This window comes from Quercus robur, chromosome 2 (genome assembly GCF_932294415.1).
Source record: "Quercus robur chromosome 2, dhQueRobu3.1, whole genome shotgun sequence".
NCBI classification, from domain to species: Eukaryota; Viridiplantae; Streptophyta; class Magnoliopsida; order Fagales; family Fagaceae; genus Quercus; species Quercus robur.
In genome coordinates this window covers 79,516,986-79,540,655 of record NC_065535.1, presented here as the reverse complement: position 1 = coordinate 79,540,655, position 23,670 = coordinate 79,516,986, and the positions used below count along the sequence as shown (strand labels likewise).

At 34.4% G+C, this 23,670-nt stretch overlaps 3 protein-coding genes across 6 annotated transcripts; 1 reads left to right on the top strand and 2 right to left on the bottom strand.

Annotated features, from left to right (window-relative positions):
- Positions 1-358: 358 nt before the first annotated feature.
- Positions 359-4,503, bottom strand: LOC126715196 (transmembrane emp24 domain-containing protein p24delta7-like). The gene is made up of 4 exons (XM_050415687.1): positions 4,129-4,503; positions 3,313-3,522; positions 1,146-1,222; positions 359-629 (listed from the first exon to the last, which is right to left on the bottom strand). The coding sequence occupies exons 1-4, from the start codon at positions 4,345-4,347 to the stop codon at positions 485-487; spliced, it is 651 nt and encodes a 216-aa protein (XP_050271644.1). The 5' UTR covers positions 4,348-4,503; the 3' UTR covers positions 359-484.
- A 6,191-nt stretch (positions 4,504-10,694) lies between these two features.
- LOC126715193 (phosphate transporter PHO1 homolog 9) lies at positions 10,695-16,277 on the top strand. Of its 3 annotated transcripts, none has more exons than XM_050415673.1 (14): positions 10,695-10,908; positions 11,035-11,642; positions 11,973-12,312; positions 12,418-12,466; positions 12,548-12,619; positions 12,710-12,839; positions 13,274-13,394; positions 13,603-13,861; positions 13,946-14,050; positions 14,141-14,185; positions 14,570-14,719; positions 14,833-15,111; positions 15,214-15,353; positions 15,959-16,277. In XM_050415673.1, the coding sequence occupies exons 2-14, from the start codon at positions 11,057-11,059 to the stop codon at positions 16,056-16,058; spliced, it is 2,376 nt and encodes a 791-aa protein (XP_050271630.1). In that variant the 5' UTR covers positions 10,695-10,908; positions 11,035-11,056; the 3' UTR covers positions 16,059-16,277. The 3 variants fall into 3 exon arrangements, with proteins under 3 accessions (XP_050271630.1, XP_050271631.1, XP_050271632.1); XM_050415674.1 differs by having other exon boundaries at positions 11,016-11,642; XM_050415675.1 differs by lacking the exons at positions 10,695-10,908; positions 15,214-15,353; positions 15,959-16,277 and having other exon boundaries at positions 10,916-11,642; positions 14,805-15,063.
- Positions 16,278-17,228: 951 nt separating this feature from the next.
- On the bottom strand, positions 17,229-22,471 carry LOC126715194 (SPX domain-containing protein 4). 2 transcript variants are annotated; one of them, XR_007651822.1, is made up of 4 exons: positions 21,920-22,470; positions 18,466-18,631; positions 17,691-18,319; positions 17,229-17,556 (listed from the first exon to the last, which is right to left on the bottom strand). XR_007651822.1 is itself a non-coding variant. In XM_050415676.1 (3 exons), the coding sequence occupies exons 1-3, from the start codon at positions 22,232-22,234 to the stop codon at positions 17,835-17,837; spliced, it is 966 nt and encodes a 321-aa protein (XP_050271633.1). In that variant the 5' UTR covers positions 22,235-22,471; the 3' UTR covers positions 17,572-17,834. The 2 variants fall into 2 exon arrangements, 1 of the variants encoding a protein (XP_050271633.1); XM_050415676.1 differs by lacking the exon at positions 17,229-17,556 and having other exon boundaries at positions 17,572-18,319; positions 21,920-22,471.
- Between the last annotated feature and the right edge of the window lie 1,199 nt (positions 22,472-23,670).

The following is a 23,670-nucleotide window of genomic DNA, read 5'->3' as shown; positions in this document are numbered from 1 at the left end:
GCCCCATCAAAAAACGAAAAAAAGAAGACAGATTTGTGCATTTTGCAAAAAGCACGTTGTCTTCTACAAACCTATCAATCACTCTACATGAACTTTAAAACAGATAGGGACTTCTGAAAACTGTTAAAATCTCAATATGTCTAAGGGCACAACATTTTTCACAACTGTTGAGGTAGCATGTTATGATTGGTGTACAATAAAATGATGTCAATGGTGGTTTTAGTAAAAGTGATGTTGTACTAATCACGATCTGCTACTTCAACAAATCGTGTCAAAAGTTGTGAATTTTTTTTTGTCTATAGCATTGTTGTAAATATACTAAATACTACATAGTAGTATGAATTGTACAACTAATAAATTGGGGATAACATCTACTCCAGAAAACATTAACAAAAGAAAGAATAAAGTACATAACATGATCATACAACTGCTTAGTGTGTAAGTTAGAAAACAAAAATTGCAATTTTTGTATGCCAAAACAAAATTAGAGGAGCTTCTTTCTCTCAAAGAATGTCTTCAAATGCCAAAACTGCAAGCTGGCCACCGACAAGCAAACCACAAGGGAGAGGAAACTTAAGGTAGCCATCTTAGAGTTAGTTGATCTATTAAGCTGTTGCATTTCTTCCTCCCTAGATCACCAAGGACAAAAATACATCAGATTTAGCCAAAAGGCCTCTAGTAACAACAAACCCAGATCGTAGATGCTCATTAGGCCCTAAGGTCTTAAGGTTAATAATTTTAAAATGCAAAACATTTGAAATGTACAATTGAGGAAAAATGAATGAATTTTCGCATTTGTCTACAAAGAATAAGTTGGAGCAATGTGTGTTCAACCAGATAACCAACTCTTGGACACTGGCGATATTAGTGACTGAGCTACCAAGAGTTTTAAAATTTCTGTTTACACACACACAAGGTGAGCGAAGTGTAAGCAATGGAGATAGCAATTTCAATCTATTTAAATGTATTCTATGTGCATGTGGAACAATTTGCACAAAAATTTTTCATGTCATCTTCAGTTAGAAATAGTATGATTAAGTAAAAACTTCTACAATAAGATATCCCTTTCCAAAATACACATGAAGTGAGATTTAAAGTTGAAACAAATAAGTACCATAATATTACAGAGAAAATTGTGTTTGTACCTCTCACGAAGATAAAACATCTCGTCATGAATCGATGTGACTGTGTCATACAATTTCTTCAACTCAAGTTCCATCGTCTAGCACAAAATATGAAATAATAATACATCAGCAGACCATGTGAAGTAGACCATGTGAAGTATATCTTTCTGTTAATTGCTTGGATCTATCATATAAAAACAAAAATGACCAAAATGAAGACTAAGAACTATTAAATTTATGATAGGAACAGCAGCTCCTAACATCCATTAAGACATAAGATTATCCCATAAACACAACAACCACACCTGGTTTTCAAAAATGGCAAATCTTAAGAGCCTTAAGAAACTGGTATAGAGAGCCATAAAGAAATTCATCCAATAGCAATTAATGGGATTATTATTATTATTATTTTTTTTTTTTTGATAGGCAGATAGTGGGGGAGGAGGTGAGATTTGAACCACACACGAGGCACCACAAAGGATGATGCCATTATCACTGGGCTATCACTTGAATCCCATGAATGAGATTATTTAATTGGAAATATTTCATGTGGGAAGGCAGCTTTTCAGCCTGTCTCTATGTTCATTTTGATTCAAGTCATTCTAATTTCAAACATTGAAAGATTCTCCACGCATGTTCCTAATTTGATGCTAAAATTGGGCCCCACAAACATGAATTTATATTTCCCTTCAATAGATAGTTTATCCCAAGATTTATCTTTCCCATGGCAGCCTAAGACATGGATGCAGGTCCTTCAACTAGCTTTCACACCAGAACTGGAAAAATTATGATCTCAAGATTATGATATACAAGTACCAAACTGTAAAAATATGGTATACCTTTAGCGTAAAACCCACCAAAGAGCAGCATAATTAAGAAGTTATGATTTATGCCAAGAGCCCTACAACTCAATAGGCAGTTCAAGGTGTTTTCAATGGAAACATCTAGGGTTCAAATCCCCCCCCCCCCCCCCCCCCAAAAAAAAAAACAAAACTATGGAATTATAAAAAAAATTAAGAAGTTACGATTTGCGATGCTAGACACTGTAGACTAAAGAAAATATTCAAACACAACATTTTGATAACTACGGAAATTGAAATCTTAAATGAAAACAAGAGATCCTTCTGAGGCTGTAGCTGTTTTTCCCAGGTCCACTTTCAAACAAATATAAATTCTCACCATCATCAACTACTGTAACCACAATTTATCCACGCAACCTATGGAAAATTTTGCAGAAGCTTTGTTTGCCAAGATTTTCTCCATGTTAAAGAATAGTATCAAATGTTTCAACCAGCTGATGTGACTTGACACAAAATTATCATTGAAAGGGCCACAAATGGCAAAGAAGAGGCTCATGAGAATAGAAACAACAGCTTGAAAACTGAAGATTTGCTAAAATTTTAAGTCAAAACCGATGACAGCACCCAAAAAAGAAAAAAACCCTCAACCACATATAAAACGATATCATACAGGATTCAACCAACAAATCCACGCATGTTTACTTGCTAGTAAACAAAACAAGGCCACAGAAGAGTGCACTTCAAACAAATCACAAGAATTTAATGCAATAAAATAGCACATGCAGTAATGTAAATGATTAAAAACTACATGTTTTGTTGCATGCAACAACCAACAATCAAGCTGTAGTCAAAGATTTTTGGGACCAACATGTTTTGTCACACACACTCAATAAAAAATGCAACATTTAATCCGACCATAACTTGATCATTATTACATAAGCTTTAAAGAATGAAGTTTCATTAAACATGGGCTATTTGAATAAAACATGAAATCATGCTGGTAGTCTTGGTTAGACCAATTCTAGTAACCTATAATGGATGATAACATTACTGTAGGTCCGGACTTATGACTCAGAATATCTAAGTTCGTTTCCATTTAGAATGCAGCAGAATAGTTCCATTGCCGGGTTGAACCATCCTATCCACTTCAAATAATAGAAGATTCAAATGAGTGAAGAAATGACTATAAATGGAAACCAAAAAAAAAAAAAAAAAACCTTCTTCATCTTATCAGCAAGGTAGGAAATAACCTAGAAGTGACTTTCTGTATCACTCTCAGCAGCCAAGACAGATATTATGCACCAGTAACCCAATAACTTAAAAGGAAACATGACAGTAACTCCTTAAATTCAAGACACAAATTAAGAGAGGACATAGCAAACACTTACTTCAACCTGCCCTTTCTTAGCAACATTTGACCAGTCTTTTGCAGCAACACCAGTTCTCCAATCAAACTCAATCGTCACCGTCACTGGGGCCTTATGCTCAGGTGTCCAAAAGCAAGCTGTATAATCACCAGACTCGGCTGCAGTAAACGCAAAATTACCCGCTTCTACATTATCCCCAAAGTGATAATTGTTCCCGTGAGGTGAATTCACCTAATAACAACCCCATACCACATTATTCCCTCAAACCAAGCCCAAAAACCACAAAATTAACCAAAACCAAAAAAAAAAAAAAAAAAAAAAAAAAGAAAAAGAAAAGCACAAAAAAAATTGATAATTTCTATTTATAAAAAGATTCAAAACGCATGCTCACAGGAGCTTCTGGATTTCAATTTAATCATTGGCTATTTTAATCCAAAAACTAGCTTTTACCCAAAAATTAGACCTTGTATTTACATCAATATCTTCATTCAATTCAAGATAAGAGAAACAACAACCCACCAATACCATTTGCAATATGCATTCGAGTTATACACATAATGACTTACAAAAATTTGTCTTTTATATTAGTCACCCCCCCCCCCCCCCCCCCCACACAAAATAATCCAAAACAAATCAAAACCCAATAATCAAAATTGTACAAAATGATTATCAAATTGAACCAAAGCACCAAAAAAAAATAGAAGTCTTTTACATTAATCCCTCCAACAAAAATCAAACTAATCAAAACCCAATAATTAAAATCGCAGAAAATGATTATCAAACAGTACCAAAGCACAAAAAATTGAGAAACAAAATTGTGGGTTTTGGAGGCATTACCCTGACAGTAACTCTGTGTGTATCAGGAAGAGGAAAGCCTTCGTTGGGATTGATAACACTGTACTTGCCCACAGACATGGCGTTGCTTTTTATTTCCTCCGATATGCATTTTGTGGTGCCCGATTGAAGGTCGTAACGCAGTGAGTGAGCCACGTTGAAAATTACTCCCAGGCTTAGAAGTGCAAGCAGATTAACTGTTAGTAACAATGACCCAGACATTTTTTTTTTTTAGGTGTAGACAACCTTAAAAGTTAGGGAGAACTGGAGATCTAAAACAAGAATTTGGGAAGTGGAGCCTCTGTGACTCTTTCTTTTTTGGTCAAAACGGAGATCTATCTCAGTTTCAATGTTTCTGAGGGCAAATCCCAAATTAACGTTTCTGTTGTTTTTTTTTTTTTTTTTTTTGAAAAAAAGTTACCGGATACAGTAAATGCAATTTTTAAGGAAACATTTAAAGAATTTTTTATAGAAAAAAAAATTTTAATGTTTTGACAGTTTTTTATTTATTATAAAAGTTATATTAATTTTTTTTTTAAAATAATTTATTATTAATTGTATCAAAAACAGAGTATATGACATTTTTTTTTACCAAATATATTTATTGTCTTGATTGTTTATGTTTTGATTTTATTTTTATATTAAACATGTTTATTTTCATTAATAATTTAAAGAGTATTTTTAGAAGAATAATTTAAAAGTTAAGTGTCATTGGTATTTAATTATTTCATGTAAAGCTAGGTTTTTTTTTCCCTTTCTTTTGAGAAAGATGTAAAACTAGCTCTAAAATATTGTGAAATACATTAATTTCATTGTTATAACTTAAAGCAAAAAACATGAAAAACATATTATAAACAGTCAATTAATTAACAGAAATAAATAAAAGGTCCAATGTGAAAACATAATTGTGGGGCCGGGGAGCTTACGATCCGGCCCACGCTCTATCCAGGCTTAGGGCTCGTGCTGAGGAGGTCGTTTGCCGAGGACGAATGATCGAAGGCCGAGGTGTCAAGGGGAACAGCTGAGGACGACCCTATTCTCGGCACTCCAAGACTTCATTGGGAGAGCAACGTCTCGATGAAGGTTATCCCCAAATAGCCCCCTGAAGGGGATGTGAGTGGAATGGGGCCCGCGTGGAAGTACGGTGCAAAATTGGTTCAAGGAAAATACGTCCCCTCCTTATTAAATGTACCCGCTAGCGCCCTGTTCATGTTAATGAGAAAAGATGCTTGGGCTGTGTAACCTCGATCATCGCAACTAATAGAAAGTAAGAGGGGACAGCTGATGGGATGGGTACAGAAGTAAGCACCTGCCAGACCAACAAGTGGAGGGCTAAGATCGACCAAGAAGGACTATATAATGTAAGGGTTAGTGCACCAAAAGGCTAGCTGGGAAAAATGGCAAAAAACCAGAGCCTCCCAGCCCGCCTCCAGGAGAAAGACTCCTAGGGCGAAAACGACTTAATCATGTATGAACATCACGAAAAACCCACCGTTTGTTGATCAAGGCCTAGCCTTTCAAACCCACGCTCTACAAATGATATTGTTTGAGCCTTTTTACGTACGAACCCAACACTGTTACGGGTCGTTATGAATCGCGTCCTTACAATAATAAAACATAAAAAGTCAAAATGAAAATTTTGAAATATAAACAGTTACAACGTAACTCCGGACTTATGACGTTGTTTCAATCACAGTTTATCACATTATTTTACAATTATAAATACTCAGAAATTGCTTATATTGAGAATTAAGAATAATCTATACATAAATTTTGTATGTTTCTCTCATTTTAATTTTTAGACTAAATTACAAATTGTAACCTTGTGTCATTTTGAATTTGCCCATTTATTTTTAAAATTTTGGATTTTTGTCACTATGATATCCAATGTTTTGATTCGAGCCTCTTTGTCTTCCATCTATCCTTGTTGATGAGGTGGCTGTTCACTTAAGCTCAATCTAGATCCTAGATTTCATTCTCTTAAGATTAAATCATGGCTCTTAAATAAACACTCTCCATCCGGATCTCCCAAGAACACCTATACATCTAAGTAGGATTCCAAAGCCAATAAGGAATCTTTTAAACTTCATTCCTCATAGGTTGGACTCAACATACAACTTCTTGCAAAGCCGGGTTTAAATCAACTCCCTTTACATTCTCTCCCGTTTACTCCATTTCACAGCCAAAAGGGGTGCTACATTAAGCTCAAAGAAAGCCAAGTCATCACTCATCAAACATTCATTGAGAAACAACAATCCACCGCTCAAATGTGACCAGTTTTAAACATGACTCTATCACTTATCAGGAACATGTCCATGTAAAACTAGCTAGGCTATTGCAATTTGCATAAGCCAATAAAGACATCTTCTCTGATCAGACAAGGCAGCTAGGCTACTTGCACTTATGATAGATCATAGATGTAAAACAAATGTGGGGTACAAGAAGATAAATGCTTATCCTTTGCACTGTCTCATTAATTATGTTCTCAATTCTTTCTTTCTTTGGTTTGTACGTGCTTCTCTACATTTTAGGAAGGTTATTTTTGGGGTAGCTCTAAATGCTTACCAGTTTGTTGTGAACCAATTGTAAATATTTTGCACCAAATATTCATATAAGCATGGTTATTAGTATCTCGATCCAGGTCTTAGGATCTTATAAGATCTCGATTCCACAATACTAAAAATCCTTTAATATGAAGGAAAATTCTAAAAATAAATTCTTTTTTGGGCCTCCAAATGGAGCCCAAATGCCCCAAATTGATTAAAAAAAAATGTAATAAACAGATTAGCTAGTGGTCTTAGCCCAAATTGAAAACTTTAAATATAAATTTCTTTTTCTTTTTTTTTTTGACTAGGTGAAAATGATAAAAAAGTTCATAATATTAGTGATGAATCTAAGTTTATGATGCCAATAAAAATGAAGTGAATGAACCCCAAATACAATATTAAGAGATTTTAATGATTATCTAACGGATGATGCGGGTTATGTGGCTGCTAATAATGATGATAATGTTATTTATAATAATCAACCATACTATTGCGGTAACCTATTGCAACAAGAAATAATGAGGATAAAGTAATTTTGACTAATTCGGTGCAGGCAAGAGGAGTTTGAAAAGCACTACCAAACCATGTTCCTTATGTCCTCAGAAACTAGAGGAGAGTATGAGCTTGTGTTCTTTAAGAAGCTTGATAAAATTCCACCAAAAAATGAAAAAAAAAAAAATTGAGAGAGAGAGAGAGAGAGAGAGAGAGAGAGAAATAACCTTGTGTGTGTGTGTGAAAATTATGTTGGGTTGTGTGGAACTTAGTTGTATTTGATTCGGATCATGACCTGACCTGAAATAATATTGTTACAGTTTTTAATGGGAGATTTTCTAAGACTTAGTCCATGGAGCGGAGGCCATTGTGTGGGAGATTTTCACAATGGGTTGTGTGGTAGCCCATTGTGAATCCTGTGCGTAGGATAGAAAAACTGTAGTTTTGGAGATTAGGGTTTAATATTGTTTTTTAGAGAGAAAACTGTACTATCGCATTTTGTATTTTTTCCTAAGAATAGTGAAATCTTTGTAACTTCGTGGACGTGGGCAAATTACTGAACCACGTAAATATTGTCTTGTGTGAATGATGTGGTCGTTGATGTGACTCAATAAAAGTGTAACAACAATAAACTTTTAGATATATATATATATATATATATATATATATATATATATATATATATAATAGATATAGATAGATCGATATTAATTAACCCAATTAAATGCTAGAGTCTATATTAAAATACAATAAACTAATAAAAATACAATGTCTTGCCCACCAAAAAAAAAAAAAAAAACTGAAAATAGTTTTTCTTTGAGCCTAGCCTCTGGCATCAACATTCAACATACCTCTTCATACATGATTTATCACGTGGTATATTAGCCAATATCTAAAACCTAACAATCTCACACTATGACTATTGGTACAACTCACGGCTTTGCCCAGATGTACTCAAACAACATTACTTGAAAAATGGACAGAAGTATAAATTTGATATGTTTTGTTTGCTGAAAATAGTTGAGATTTTAAAACATTTGAAACTAGAAAGTTTTGAGACCATAAAGTTTAATTTAATTTGTAGAGCATTCACAGCAGTGTAGCTATAATGCTATATTGCTAAAATTTAGCTCCACAAACACAAAAAAACGCTTACAGCAGTGGAGCCATAGTTAAAAAATTTAGATGAATTGCTACAGTGCACATCTATATATAGATGTGCACTGTAGCTTGGAGCAAAAAAAAAATTAATTTTTTATTTTACATTCACACTACTTTATCTATTTTTTATTCTTTCTTGCTTTTCTTCTCTCTCCGTGTCTCTCTCCCTCTCCATCTCTTCTTTCTTCCTGCTAGAACATTCTCAAACCCTCTCTCTCTGGCCTCCATGGATGAAACCTTCAAGTAGTGCCTCCTTCTCTCATGGCCACAGTCGCCACCCCCAACGGCGGTGGTGATTTCTTATCTTTCTATCTCTCAAACCCAGACCCAAATGGCTCGATCTCCTCTCTAAACCGTCAGTCCTGAAAAGCTAAAGCCAAGGACACCAACAGCGGTGGTTTCCTCCTATTCTACTACAACGAGAAAAGGATTATCAAAAAAAAGAAAAGAAAAGAGTACAATGAGAAAGTAATTTACCCCTTTTATTAATCTGTTCTCCGAATCTGCAACAGTGGGATTTTGGGTCTGTTGGTTCTTCTGGGTTTCACTTTTGCTGTGTTTTCCGATTTGGTTGTGTTGATTTTTCTGTTTTTTTTTTTTTTTTCTTCTTCACTGGTTTTGATGGCACGACGGAGTTGTGGTTGTACAGTGATTTTTATGGGATTGATGGTTGTTGCGGTGGTGTGTTGGTAGTTGAATGAAATATTATTTTATTGTAGATGTTTTTGTGGTTAGTGTGATATATTATTTTATTGTAAGACATATATTATTTTATTGTAATGTTTATATTATTTTATTGTGTTAAAAACTAAAATAAATCCACTGCTGCAGCATGTATATAGGTAAAATAGATAAAGTAACTTTTGGTGGAGTTAAATTGCTAAAAATTTAGCTCCACTGCTGTGGATGCTCAATAGTCACTAAATAGTTAAAAAAAAAATTTGGTAGAACTAAATAGTTAAATTATATGCAATTAAATGTAACTTTCTTTCTTAAAAAAAAAAAAAAAAAAAGAAGTAATTTGCCCAATACTTTAAACACTTTTCTTTGGAGAAAGAAACAAATATCGAACCAGTTTTGTTGTAAGATTTTTTTTTTTTTTTTCCAATTTTACTCCACATTATTATTTGAATTTGGTCATGATTCATGACTGTGTCTTGACCTTTTAGCACACATGATTTACTAGTGCAAATTTTATAGGGTTTTGTTTTTATGCTTTTTTTTTTTTTTTTAAGAAATAATTACAACATGCTGACAGTTCGAATCCTTTCTCCCCTAAACCTCCAAACACTTTGTAAATAGGAAGATGTCGATTCAATTACAAGACATATAGCTGTTTTTATGCTTTAAAAAAAAAAAAAAAAAACCTTTATTCACACACAGATTAGAAATTTAGAACAGTAACTGTACATACAAGAGTCTCAAGAGACCACCAATTGACAATCTATATAAATAATTAAGAGCATGATTCTTTTGGTACTCCCAAATCCCAATGTACATGTTATTTCAATTTAAATGATTAGGTAAACAATATAAAGACATATGAACAACCAACACATACCTAATCTTTTGAGAATACTAAAAATATTAATTCAACACGGTGTTCATAAAAAATAAAAAATAAATAAAAAATTCAACGCGGTGGGACAACTTGGCATTCAGTTTATCTATCATGGCCAACCTAATAGCTTCGATATTTTCAATGAGTGATTCATATTTTCCCTGACCCTTATTATTTCTTTCTCTAAAATCATTAATACTTGTCTTTGATATGCAGATTGCAGATTCGATTTCCAACGAATTGCATGTTCTTGAAGATTAATATTTGTCCTATATGACATAACTCAGCAGCTCAGCTTCCTCTTTTGACTAGCATGAATTGACCTTTTAAAATATGAACATGACACAGTTGTACTTGCCTTAAAATCAAATGTTACCCTTTTTGTTTTTGTTTTTTTGTTTTTTGTTTTTTTTTTTTTTTAGAGAAAGTTAAAAAAAAAAAAAAAAAAAAAAAAAAAAAAAAAAAAAACTTGCATTAACCGCTAACCAAATCATTTACAAGAACATTTTGAATAAACATATAAAAGATCAAAGGTAGTATGATGGTAATAAAACTATATACTCCATATTCCATTTCATTCCGTTATTTTGAGTATTCCTAAATATAGTGAATGAAACAAGAGGCTTGATGAGCTAATAGTAATATTTAGTCCGTGATTGCAGGATATACGTAATACATGCATGACATTCTTGAGTTTTGGCCGACCAGATTATATTCACTTTAACAAAAAGGATCTCTATCATGATTGGTGGAGACCAATAATCTTTACAACTAAAGCAAAAATTAATAATAAAGATGCCTCAATTTCTCAACTGATTGATTGTTATAGATTATGTTATAGGAGTGGAGCCTTCACATTAGTTTTTTATGGTATGTGTTGTAATCATAATCTTTTATACGTGTTGGAGAAAGTGATCATTAGGCTCTTCTTGACATTAAATTCTATGAAGTATATAGATGGTGCTCTCAGGCTTAAAAAAGGAAGAACTACTGTCAAGCTTTAAAAAAGGATATCAATAATAGGTAAATATATTTTCTTGACCGTATTCACTAGACCCATAAATAAGCTCATTAATGCAAAGACTACTAAAGCTTCCATTCATATCTTTAACTCTATGTTTGTTCACTAGCATCTACATTGATCTGCAGAAGAGGTTGTTTGTGAAAGAAAATGAAGTTTGGAAAGGAGTTTGCATCACAGATGGTGCAGGAATGGCAAGAAGCATACATGGACTACAACTATCTCAAAACCGTCTTGAAAGATATCCTGCAGTTCAAGAAGAGAAACCCATCAACACCAAAGGCATCAACCTCACAAGGGTCTTTGAACAGAAGGGTGTCCCTCTATAGAGCTTTCAGTGGGCTTACTAGCCGGCACAGAAGCTCTCCCAAGAAGAACGAAGATGAAGTAATTCTAGTTAATGCAGTAGTGCAGCAGCAAGAGGAGGAGTCTGAAAGGCACTACCAAACCATGTTCCTTATGAGCTCGGAAATGGGGGGAGAGTATGAGCTTTTGTTTTTTAGGATGCTTGATGATGAGTTTAATAAAGTCATCAACTTTTATAAGAAGAAGGTGGAGGCAGTGATGGAGGAGGCAAATGAATTGACCAAGCAGATGGATGTTTTGATTGCACTTCGAATAAAGGTAGATGATCCTGTGATGGAATTTAATGGATCTGATCCAAGAAATATTTCCAGCAATGGGGCGTCCTCACTTTCAGCCACGGCTGCTCATTCCATAAATGCAAGAAAACCAGGTTAGAGGAATCAATATTCTGTGGACCAGATATGTATTTAGTTTCATTTTCCTGCATTTTTGGTCAAGTAGTTAACACAAAGTATATTAGGGGTATGGTTGGCTACCAATCACATCTTCCAGACCCCACAAAAGTGGGAGTTTTGTGCATTGGATATAACCTTAGTTAAAACAAGTATTGCTCATCCAAAAAAAAGAGAGATATTCTGTTAATTAGTATAGCAAATGCTTATAGATTTGGGATAGTTATTTGAATTAGATTAAAGATTACTTTTTGATAATTGAATAGTCTTGCATACCTTTAAAATTCCACATTGTTTCCAATGCAAAGGACTGTCTCATATGGATGCGATTCAAGAAGTCGAGATGAGCAGTGAAGGACATTTAGAAGATGAAAAACAAGAAGACCATATAGAAAAGGCTTGTGAGCATAGCAAGTCCAAAGGAAACAAGGTGGAGATAAAGGGCTTTAGACGAGCTTCATTAGACATTTTGAATCATGTAAAGATCAATGTCACACCTGAAACTCCAGTGTCTACCTTGAAAGGCATCCTCATGAGTTCAAATTCAGACTTTTCATTCAGCAGGAAAGAGCTAAGGAAAGCAGAACAACAAATGACACAGGCTTTTATTGAATTCTACCAAAAGCTAAGACTTCTGAAAAGCTATTGGTAACATGGCCTTCTTCAAATCTCATATGATTAACTACAATGTGAATTTTCTTTTCAATGCTCTTAGTTGAGCTTAACTGACCCTATTGTTAATGAATGTGACAGCTTCTTGAATCAATTGGCATTTTCAAAGATTATGAAGAAGTATGACAAGGTCTAATAAATTTATGTTTCTAGTTCATCAATCCATGACTGCAAGCTTTTTACTTTGATCATACTAACTTTATTAGCACAGATCACTTCAAGGAATGCGTCAAAGACATACATGGAGATGGTGGACAGTTCTTATATTGGTAGCTCTGATGAGGTTTGTAATTGTTCAGGAAATTCAGCTTGCGTTACTCGAAAGGATTCTATTATGAAACTTTGCCTTCTTATCCATCTTGTGCCTCCATAGGTTACCAGGCTCATGGAAAGGGTGGAGGTTACCTTTATAAAGCACTTTGCAAATGGAAATCATAGAAAAGGAATGGACACATTAAGACCTAAAGCCAGAAGGGAAAGACATAGAATTACATTTTCCTTAGGTAAGATGTGCTAGCAGAAGAAAATGTGCTATGTACTTTAGCGCAAATGCTGTACAGATATTGCAAAGTTAGGGAGGGTTGAGCACAAGATATAACAGAAAATTTCCAAAGTTGAAGATGTAGAAATAGAGGCTTATTTGATTGATCATATTCAAGTGTCTCATTTAATCTCAGAGTAGTTAAGTTAAAATTTCATCTGCTTACTTTAATGTTTTAGTATGTGATATAGAGTTCCGAAGCTGTTCGATGGCCTCTGCATAATTTTTTCCCTTAATTTTGAATGAAAAATAGAGATTAGCCATCATGTATACAACAAAAAAGCCATGGTCTCAAACTATGGGGTTGGCTACGGATTTTTCAATCAATTAGCTGTTGTCTATGCTTGTCATAAATCCAATCTATATAAAATCTGCTTACATGTTAAAAAACTGCAGGTTTCTTTTCTGGCTGCTCACTTGCACTTGTAATAGCCATCATTGTGCTTGTACATGCAAGAGATCTCATGAAGAACGAGGGGCGTACTCAGTATATGGAAAACATGTTTCCTCTTTACAGGTAAGTTCCAGGTCTTTGAAAAAAGTTATTCTCATATTGTATTTAGAGAAAATGTTCCCCTATACAAACCATTTTGTTTTTTTATGTTTAATGATTTTTGTTTATATGATATTCGTTCCTTTGTTTGCTTTTAAACTTTAAGTAGCTTTCTCCTAAAGTTGCATACTGACGTTATTTGGTATACTAAGTTTGGTGCACCTTTTTGCAGTTTGTTTGGATTCATTGTCCTTCATATGCTCATGCACTCCGCAAACTTATACTTCTGGAGGCGTTATAGAATCAATTATGCATTTATTTTTGGCTTTAAGCAAGGAAGAGAGTTAGGTTACAGAGAAGTATTTCTTCTTAGTTCAGGTCTTGCTGTACTGGCATTGGCTGGAGTAATCTCAAATTTAGATATGGAGATGGACCCGAGAACAAAAAGTTTCAAAGCCTTAACTGAATTAGTTCCTTTAGGCCTACTTACTGTAAGATTACACAATCTTTATAATCGAACTTTTCATATAACAAGATTTACCCTGATGAGTTGAACTATTGATCCTTCTTTGCAGGTTGTTCTTCTTATAATATTGTGTCCTTTCAATATCATTTTCCGTTCAAGTCGCTTCTTCCTCCTCCAATCTACATTACACTGTCTTTGTGCTCCTCTTTACAAGGTAGTAGGGATAAGAATTTCTGCACAGACATATCATTCAATTCCATCAAAATAGAAACAAAAATTTATTCTTCTCTTTTTCCATCTGAAGGTTACCCTTCCAGATTTTTTCTTGGCAGACCAGCTGACTAGCCAGGTTAGGCATCAGGCTTAATTTAACATGTTGATACTTGTCATGCTTTTGAGTTAATTTGTATACATGGTGAATTATTTCAAGATCAACATCGTAAGCAATCCTCCTGATTAATATTTTGCCCTTCAATCTTTGAACTTTGTGACAAAGCACATAGATTTGGATAGCAACTGTCTTATCTGATGTATGACTTCTTTTCATAATTAGATCAATCCAAGTAAGTCCTGATGATTATTCTTTGGTCTCAACGTTTATTTATTACAAATACATATTTTTTCATTCTAGTTTCCCTCGTAAATGTAATGCAAATTGGCCAAGTTATATGTTAACATTCATGAAGATTTATGTCTTGCTGGCTCCAATTAACACACTGTCATATAATTTCAGGTGCAAGCCTTCAGAAGTTTGGAATTTTATGTTTGCTATTATGGTTGGGGTGACTTCAAAAGAAGATCAAACAAGTGCAAAGAAAGTGGTGTTTTTCAAACTTTCTATTTCATTGTAGCAATCATTCCATATTCAATCCGTTTCCTTCAGGTAGTTAGGGCAACAACAACACTAGCTGCTAATTTTAGGTTTCTTTGATACGTTGCACATGCATCTTTAACACAAATGGCAACAGTTTTGCTCACGACAGTGTTATGATTTAGAGCCTCCGGCGCTTCGTGGAGGAGAAAGATGCAATGCAAGGGCTTAATGGGTTGAAATACTTCTCCATACTTATTGCAGTTGCCATGAGGACTAGTTATGATTTAAAAAGGGTGATGACTTGGAGGATCATAGCTGCTGTCAGTTCAGGTGTTGCAACAATGGCTGCTACATATTGGGACATTGTCATAGATTGGGGTCTTCTGCAAAGGAATTCCAAAAATCCATGGCTAAGAGATAAACTCATTGTGTCAAACAGAAGTGTTTACTTTGTAGCTATGGCAAGTGTCTTGCATTTTCATTTGGTTGGGATGGTAGTTGAAGGAAGAGTCTTAATCCAATCATCTTCTTTTTCTGCCAACTTTTGGTAATGTTAACTGCAGGTATTAAATGTTGTACTCAGACTTGCTTGGATGCAGTCAGTCTTAGGTTTTACGGAAACCCCTTTCTTGCATAGACAAGCCTTGGTTGCGATCGTTGCCTGCTTGGAGATCCTTCGTCGTGGCATTTGGAATTTCTTCAGGTATGTTATACTAATTTGTAATATTCAATCCTCTTACTAGTTATTAGCACAAATATAACAACTTGAAAGTAATTACAGCATAGAATAAGGGAGTCTAGCAATTTTGATATACCTCAAGAACCAGAGCACTCTACAAGAGATGCAATGCATAAATCTTACATATTTTTTCAAAGTGTTACTGTGCTGATATGCACTTGTGTAAGTCAAGAAGCTTTCTGGCTAGTAATGTTTTCCTTAGCACTGTAGGCATCTAACTAATAAATTGATGTGGCCTAGAATAGAGTGCAGGGAAAAAAAATGAACAATTCATTTTGCCTTTCCCTTGTGTACATAAAAATGAACTATTCTTTGACTTAGCTAAGGTGTTGATGAAGATTAGGTTATTTGTTAAGAAAATCAAACAGCAGGTCATGTTGCAGCCACATGCAAATCAGTTAGAATATGCATAAATTCTTTTCTTTAGCAGTATATGCATAGCTCAATTGCTTCAGAACTGCTTACAAGACTTGGTTTAAGCATAGACCTAAACTTGAGCTGTCTAGGGCACATTCCAGGCTCCAAAACCTCCTCATATACTAATGAGAAATTTATGTTGAACCGATCAGATTGGAGAATGAACACTTAAACAATGTTGGGAAGTATCGGGCATTCAAGTCAGTACCACTACCTTTTTACTATGATGACGATGAAGACAAGGACATATAGACATGTACAGAAGAAAGATGACAGAAGAACTGAGATCATCATTTTCATATATGTCTTATTTTTTTTACTTAATGTTCTTTAGTTCTCTTCTTCTTCTTTTTCTTTTATTTATTTTTTAAAATTTTGAGTGAAATTGAGATGTTAGATAAGAAATAACAAAAAGAAAAGAGTATATTGATAGACTCTACTGTCAATACAAATTATTGGGTTTGACTACGATGTGCAGAGCTTGACTCTACAATATGCAGCACTAACAGTTACCAGATTTGAAGCAAGAATAAATAACTGAGCAATGCTAAGGGCCCAAATATTTCCTTCATTTATAACAAAAGATTATAATTAGATAACTATTATTGTTGTTTAAAGCAGATAATCAAACAGCAAACAAGACCATAATCCTAGCTATTCTGATGGATGACTCCTAAAACCACCACTTCTCTTTTTTCATCAAGTAGTTGATTGAAATTATTTGAAAAGAGAATAAAGTGGTATAGAAAAAATGAATGGAAAAGGAACCAAGTGGTCTTGGGAAATCCTCTTATCTACAGCCCAGACTGTGTTACTTCAGAGTTTTGCCCTATTAGAAAAGCTGGCTGCTTATGAATGAAAACTCTATTACTTGACTGACCTGCCAACAGTAGATTGTTCAATGTTTTTAAAGATTACAATTTTACACAAGGCACGGCTCAAATAATGACCCCGCTTACTGTTTCTGGTGGGTTGATTAGTATATGACTATGTTTATGCATGTTCCTGCAAGGAGTTCAAAAAGAGTTTTTCAGCCACATCTTATGCCTAGATACCTGCCAATGAGGTCTAGCTCAACTAGCACCTCCTCTTGTAAGCACTAGTTGGAGGGTGAGGTTGTGGGTTCAAGACCCACTAGGTGTGTGTGTAACTTACTAATAAATAAAAAGAAATTATGCCCTGCTACCCATTGCTTTTTACCACCATGATTGTGCTCCATAGCTATCCTTGCTATTCCCTGGGACATAGTTGTGGGATCAAACCTCTACAACCCATCACAAAATGTGAGAGAGATTTTCCTGAGACATATTCGACTTTCATTGTAGTCCAGGTGTTCTAAGAATAAGATGGACTCAACAAGAGTAGTAAAATGTAAACATCAAGAATAATTCAGTTTTTAGAGCCCTATAAATCAAACAAGAATTGCACCATGTCAACATCAAAGTTTTAAAATTGAATTTGATGAACGTCAATTTAAAGTTTATCAGTTTTCTCCACTAACAAACTTGAGGGGCAAAGGAGTATTTATGGAATAATGTGAGGACTGAGGAATTTCATTATACTGCATGAGGTCAAAAAAGAACATTTTAAAATCATGGTTATTAGAAGGAAAATAAATGAAAGTGAAAAATTAGCGGCCTTTGAGGGATAATAAAGAGAGATTGATGATTAGAGCGACAGCTGAGGTCTTGGACTGTAGATTGCTTCCATCAGATCCTAAGTAGCAGCACTTTCTTAATACTCAAACTGCCTGTTAATAAAAAAATTGAAAGATAAACCCATCAACAACTGGACTACTTGAGTGTAGTTATATGAAGACATCCATATACAGTAATTGAATCTGCCAAATAAAACTTTCAAGATAATGCTAGACATGTTACTAACCCATTTATTTGAATAACAATTTATATGGCTGTGGAAGTGTGGAACTGATTGTACACCCATGAAGACCTATTATTCAATTCCAACCTGTTAACTAGAGAAGTCAAAAGAAGATGCACTACAGCAACCATAGAGACAAAGTTCCTTTTACACACAATAGGAATCATCTTGATCATCCTCCTCGTCATACGGCAAAGAGGCTGATGAGTTTGCAGCAGAGTTTTCAGCAGTTACCGCACCTGTACCCTCATCATCCTGGTTTCTCAAGAAGGCTGAGAATGACAAGGGATTGCTGGTGGAGCTTGCTTTTTGAAGGGCTTGTATGGCTCTCATTGCAGCATGTGTGCTACGATATAGATACACGGTTTCCCCTCCAAGAGTTGATGATGTCTCAGATAAGTTTTTTGTTGCATTATATGGTGGTGGGCTTGATTGGTCTTGTGTACAAGGATTAGATTCAATAATTTCCGCTTCCAATGGGAATAGGAGCTCAAGATTTGCCTCACACTCATGGACTAATCTTGTAATATGTTCTGTAGTAAAGAAAGGTTGACGAAGGGCAAGTTGGGCAAAAGGTAGACGTAACAGTCCCCCAGTTCGTTTCTCATACTTCTTCAAAATCTTAACTAGCCCTAATGAAGCAGAAGAAAGGAAATGGATTTAGAAAGCGACAAAAGTATATACTTTTAGCAGCATCATGTCCCCATAAATAGCAACAAATCCCTTACCAACCCCAGTTAAATTTAGAATAGGAGAATAAATGAAGCAAATGTTGTACCTGCAAAATTTAAGGAGCTATAATTTTTTAGAAGCACCATTTCCCCATGAATGGTTACGAAGTCCTTCCGAATCTCCATCATTTCTTCACTAAATTCACTCTCTGATGTAAAAACTCTGCCTTTGCTGCTCTTCTCCTTAAGTCGCTCTATTCTTTCCTTCAGTTCCTGTTAAAAAATTGCAAATAAGAATCAATGAAGAACAGTGCTACATACCTGGATAATACATTGCCATTCTGATATGAAAACAGCAATATAAATAACATCCCTTAGGATTCTCCAGTGACCAGTTGGCTCCCATATAAATAACTACATTGCAGACTTAAATCTATTATAGTGTCTGATACAGACAAAACATGAGACTATCAATTTATCACTAACAAATTCAACCAATTTAATGGGGCACTTGCAAAATTTTAGGGCAGTAAAAAGGTAGTAGCACTGCCATATGGCCATCACAGCAACCAGAGCCCATTCTACACCTTGAACAATGATAAACAATATCATCATGTGTGACAATGATGGGGAATGTGTGAGCAGTGGTTATAACAATGATAAGTCACACGTGATTTTGAGTTAGGAGGCAAAAAATTGCATGAGAAGAGTCACAACCAGGAGTCTGTTGAAACCCAAGAACATAAAGTATGGACCCATTTTGAAGATACTATTGATCCCCAATTATCCTATTTAAGACAAGTACAATTACACTAGGTTCTATGGTTCCTAAGAAGATAGTTTTTGAACTAATTCTTGTTATTCATTAGATGATGAAGAAATAAAGATTGTTAAGGGGAAGGGGTGTTTGGAAAACCAGAAAACTAGTTTAGTTCTGATAAAACAAGTTCAATTTTAAACTGGTGTTGTTTTAAATCCAAATTACCCAGACTGAAGTTAGAACCTTTTTGGGTTAACATTTAGTTTGTCTAAATTCAATTTAAAACTTATTTATCTGGGGTAGACCATATATTGTAGTTAACTCTTTTAACAGACAAGTGTGTGTGCATGCACGTGCATTACATAAATACATATTGAACAGCTGTTCACTGATTTGTGCTAAATATATCAGATCACAACTAATTCACTGATTTTCCCTAATTGAGTGGATCATCCATCAAATTTGAGTTTAATTGATTCTCAGGGAATGGGTATCAAATATAAATTCATGGGTTATAAATAGGACCATCTGAGGAAATCCTATTTTAGTTACTGTTGATAATGGAGGTCAGGCATTTTTGAGAATAATGGTCCAACCAGAAGCTATGAAGAAGATTTTAATTACCAGTGGTGCTTTGATAAACTTCTTGATATTTCAAAGGTGTGTTGGGCATGTCATAGAACCAGGCCAGCTAGAAACAATACAACAGGTTTAATTGTTTTTGAAAAAAAAAATTGTTCAAAGAACTGGTTCTAAATTTTGCACCTTTTCATTCAAAATTGGACTAGATATATTTCCCCAAAAAAACAAGGGTTCTAAAGTTGGTTTTTTTAGATGCACATAATCTCCATTTTTTTAATTTTCAGTTTTTTTTTTTTTCCACATGCATACTCCTTTCAATAAGTAACAAATTTTATTAAATCAAGAGAAAGCCATAGCCCAAGCACACGGGAAGTACACAATAGGTACACCCATAATTAAATAATAAAGTTGCAATGATCAACCAAATCTAATAAGTTCAAAAAAGAAAACAATCCTGATGCAACCATTTATTCAAACAAGCATCTGAGAAGCATCAATTTCAGATCCAATAGAGTTCGTTCCTATCAAAAAAAAAAAAAAATCTACAAGAATTCCTTCCTGCCAAATGCCCTACATTAAACAATGAGGAATCACCTTCCAAATTTATATGCACCAGTGTCAACTAAAACCGCCTTGCCAACAAGCTAACAACTCAATTACTCCTTTAGGCATAACCCATTGAACCCCCAAAAAGGCTAAAAACCATAGTCCACAACCATCTGACAACTGACAATAGAACAATGAAGAAGTAAATGATCAACCGTTTCTCCATTCCCCTTGCACATGCAACACCATTTTACCATGATAATATCTCTTTTCCTCAAGTTGTTATAGTTAAGATTCTCCCAATGCTACAGCCAACAAGAAGGATGCAACTCTTATTGGGACCTTAGGCTTTCCAATGCTTTTATAGGGAAAAAACACTTCGCCAATCGGGACTAAAGCTTTATAGTAGGATTTAACCTCAAGCCCCTTTGTTTAGATGGGATCCAACAAAACTTATACTCTCCACTGCCTCTCACCAAAGTTGAGTAAATTAGGTCCAAGAAAGAAAATAAAGACTCCAACTCCAGTCTTGAACTGTTTTGATAAAATTCAAAGCTCAGTGTACACTGCCATTACAAAATTGCATACGATCTGCTACTGAAGTGTCCCTATTACATGTAAGGTAAAACAGTTCCAGGAAAGCCTCCTTTCTTTACAACCCATCTTACACAAAGATTACTTGATTTGATAGGTTTTCAATAAATCACACAACAATCAACTCTCTCCTTCATCCATGTTACTCTAATTCTATGCATAATAACTTCTCCAATCATCCCCATCTCACAAATAACCAAGATGACAAAGGTGGTCACATTCAAATACCTTTTTCTTCCATTTACATTCCAGACAATCTACTACTGTCCAGCTCATCCTAAAACCCTTTAGACTATGTTGAAGACTTGTACCTCCCAATTAGTTTTTAACAGCATTAGGCAGTGCATAATTTAAGTTTTCAGTTACCAACTTAAATGGGGTTCAAGTTTTCTACACACTTCAATAATCCAACATTCGATGATACTAATCAGTTATAACATAAAACCTGCAAGTCTCAATTACCCATTAAAATTGGAAGACACATATATATACATTTAGCTCTATATATTGGTATATATATTTGCAAATCCCAATCACCTATTTCAATTACAAGGCACATACATACATGTAACTTATAGCTACAACATACAAGGACAGAACTAGGTGGAAAGGTTGGGGGTGAAATTCTGTTAATTCCTTATAATTTCCATAAATCTAATAAAAAACAATCTTTAAATTCAACCATTCAAGATGTTGAAACTTTCATGGAAGGCAAAAGTATCTCATGATTGAGAATAATGCTATACGTATATTACAGAGACAATACAAACATACCATTCACATTCAAAATTTTTTTTTTTTCTCTCTTCTTTTTGCAATAAAAATTGAGTCTTTAAAGAACAATTTTTCATTACGCTTTATACAATATGTACTATTACATAAAGCATAAAGTTTTTTCACTAACACAATTTCCAACTAAACACAGACATACATGTATATATAATATGCGTACATATATAGAGTTCAATTATGTTTCCAAGCAAAAATTCTTAGATTCTGCCACTGCCAACACATATATAAGTATATAACTACAAAGAATACACATGAAAACATAAGAAAAAGAACGAAAATGACCAAACCTGAAAGCGGATGACAAACTCTTCCTCTTTATCAACATAGAAATCGTTGAACTTTTCAAGCTCTTCATTGAGAATCTTGATAAACCATTCCTGGAGGTCCACCAAGGTTGGGAGGTGGTTATCAAGGCCATCCATACTATTAATATTATTATTATCATCATCATCATGGTGATGTTTTTGATGAAGATTGAAATCTGGGGTGGGATTTGGAAAGTGCTTGAGGAGCTTCTTGAGGGGCTTATAGCACAAAAACTTGTCCCTCCACTCTGGAAGAGTTTCCTCCAGGTGGGTCTTGAATTCTTTCCCAAATTTCATTGTATATCTCTCTGAATTCTGAGAGCTGTAAATTCTGTAATTATGGTATACGTGCTCTTCTGAGTTCTGAGACAGAACAGTATGTTGTATGCTGATTGTTCTATTCTATGTTGTTGGGCCTTTAAAGCGTGTGGTGTAAAAAAAAAAAGTGAATTAAAAAAGAGGCCGAAAGGGGTGAGATGAAATTTTGGAATATTGTGGAAGTGGAGGTGATGCATATGGATGAAAATTAGATAATTTAAGTACTTTAACTTTTCAACTCACAAGACAGGACATGGAGCATGGGTAGTATCATCTCAAATCTTTGCTATGACTTGCTAGGCTGCTACAAGTGCAAGTACTATTATAATTGTCTTTGGTATATTTGGATGGACTAGGTGTTTTGGAATATCGTCTCATCATCATGTCCAATCCTATCATAGGATTTGGATCTTTGTTTTCTTTATTTTATTTTATTTTCATGTGATTTGTGCTTGGTGGACCACAATGGAGCCAATGTTTCTCAACCAAAAGAAAAAAAAAAAGAGGTAGTAGCAATGACATTAAAACAACTACTTTTTACAATCATTTAGTAAGGTGCTAGTTACTTTTTTTTTTTTTTTTTTTTTTTTTGGTAATCGAAAAAAATGAGTTGGGGGCGATTCACGTGGCTACATTGCCTGGGCCTTACCATAATAACACCCAAGTCGCCCCAGGACACAATTGGATAGGGCACCCATAAACACAAAGTGTGGATGGACGTGCCTGAACCTATGCAATGTGCATGGAAGCCCGAGTCATTTTCTATCAGGCCACCAATCATGTGGGTGTGCTAATTACATCACTTGTATATGTTTTGTATTCATTTTTATTGATCAATAATCACAATATATATCACATTAACAATTGCTTAAAAAAAATAGTAAAAAAATGTTTCCTTATATTACTATTTCCAAATATGTTGTGACCTTTAGAGTTTAGACTTCTCTTTTTTATAGAATGATGAGTGCCTTCTAAATGATTTTTTTTTTTTTGGCATATTATTTGGGGGTAATTGATGATTGAACCATAAATGATGACACACAAATGGCAAATCACTCTACATAAGAGAGACAAAAGTCAAATAAAATTGGATAAACTACGTATTTAGTCCTTATCTTTTACTTCATATTTTAATTTGGTCTCTAACATTTCAATTGTGTCGATTTGGTCCTTAACCTTTTTAGTACCGTGTCAATTTAGTCCTTGCTACTATCTCTTAGATGGAAATTGCTGATATGGCAAAAGGTCAAAATTTAAAATTAAAAAAAAAGGTTTTCCATTGATATGGCAATAAACTAATTTTTTTATATTGGTCATTTGTCACGTTAGCAATTTCCATTAAAGAGATAATGACAATGACTAAATTGACACAACACTAAAAGTTTAGGTACCAAATTGACACAATTGAAATGTTA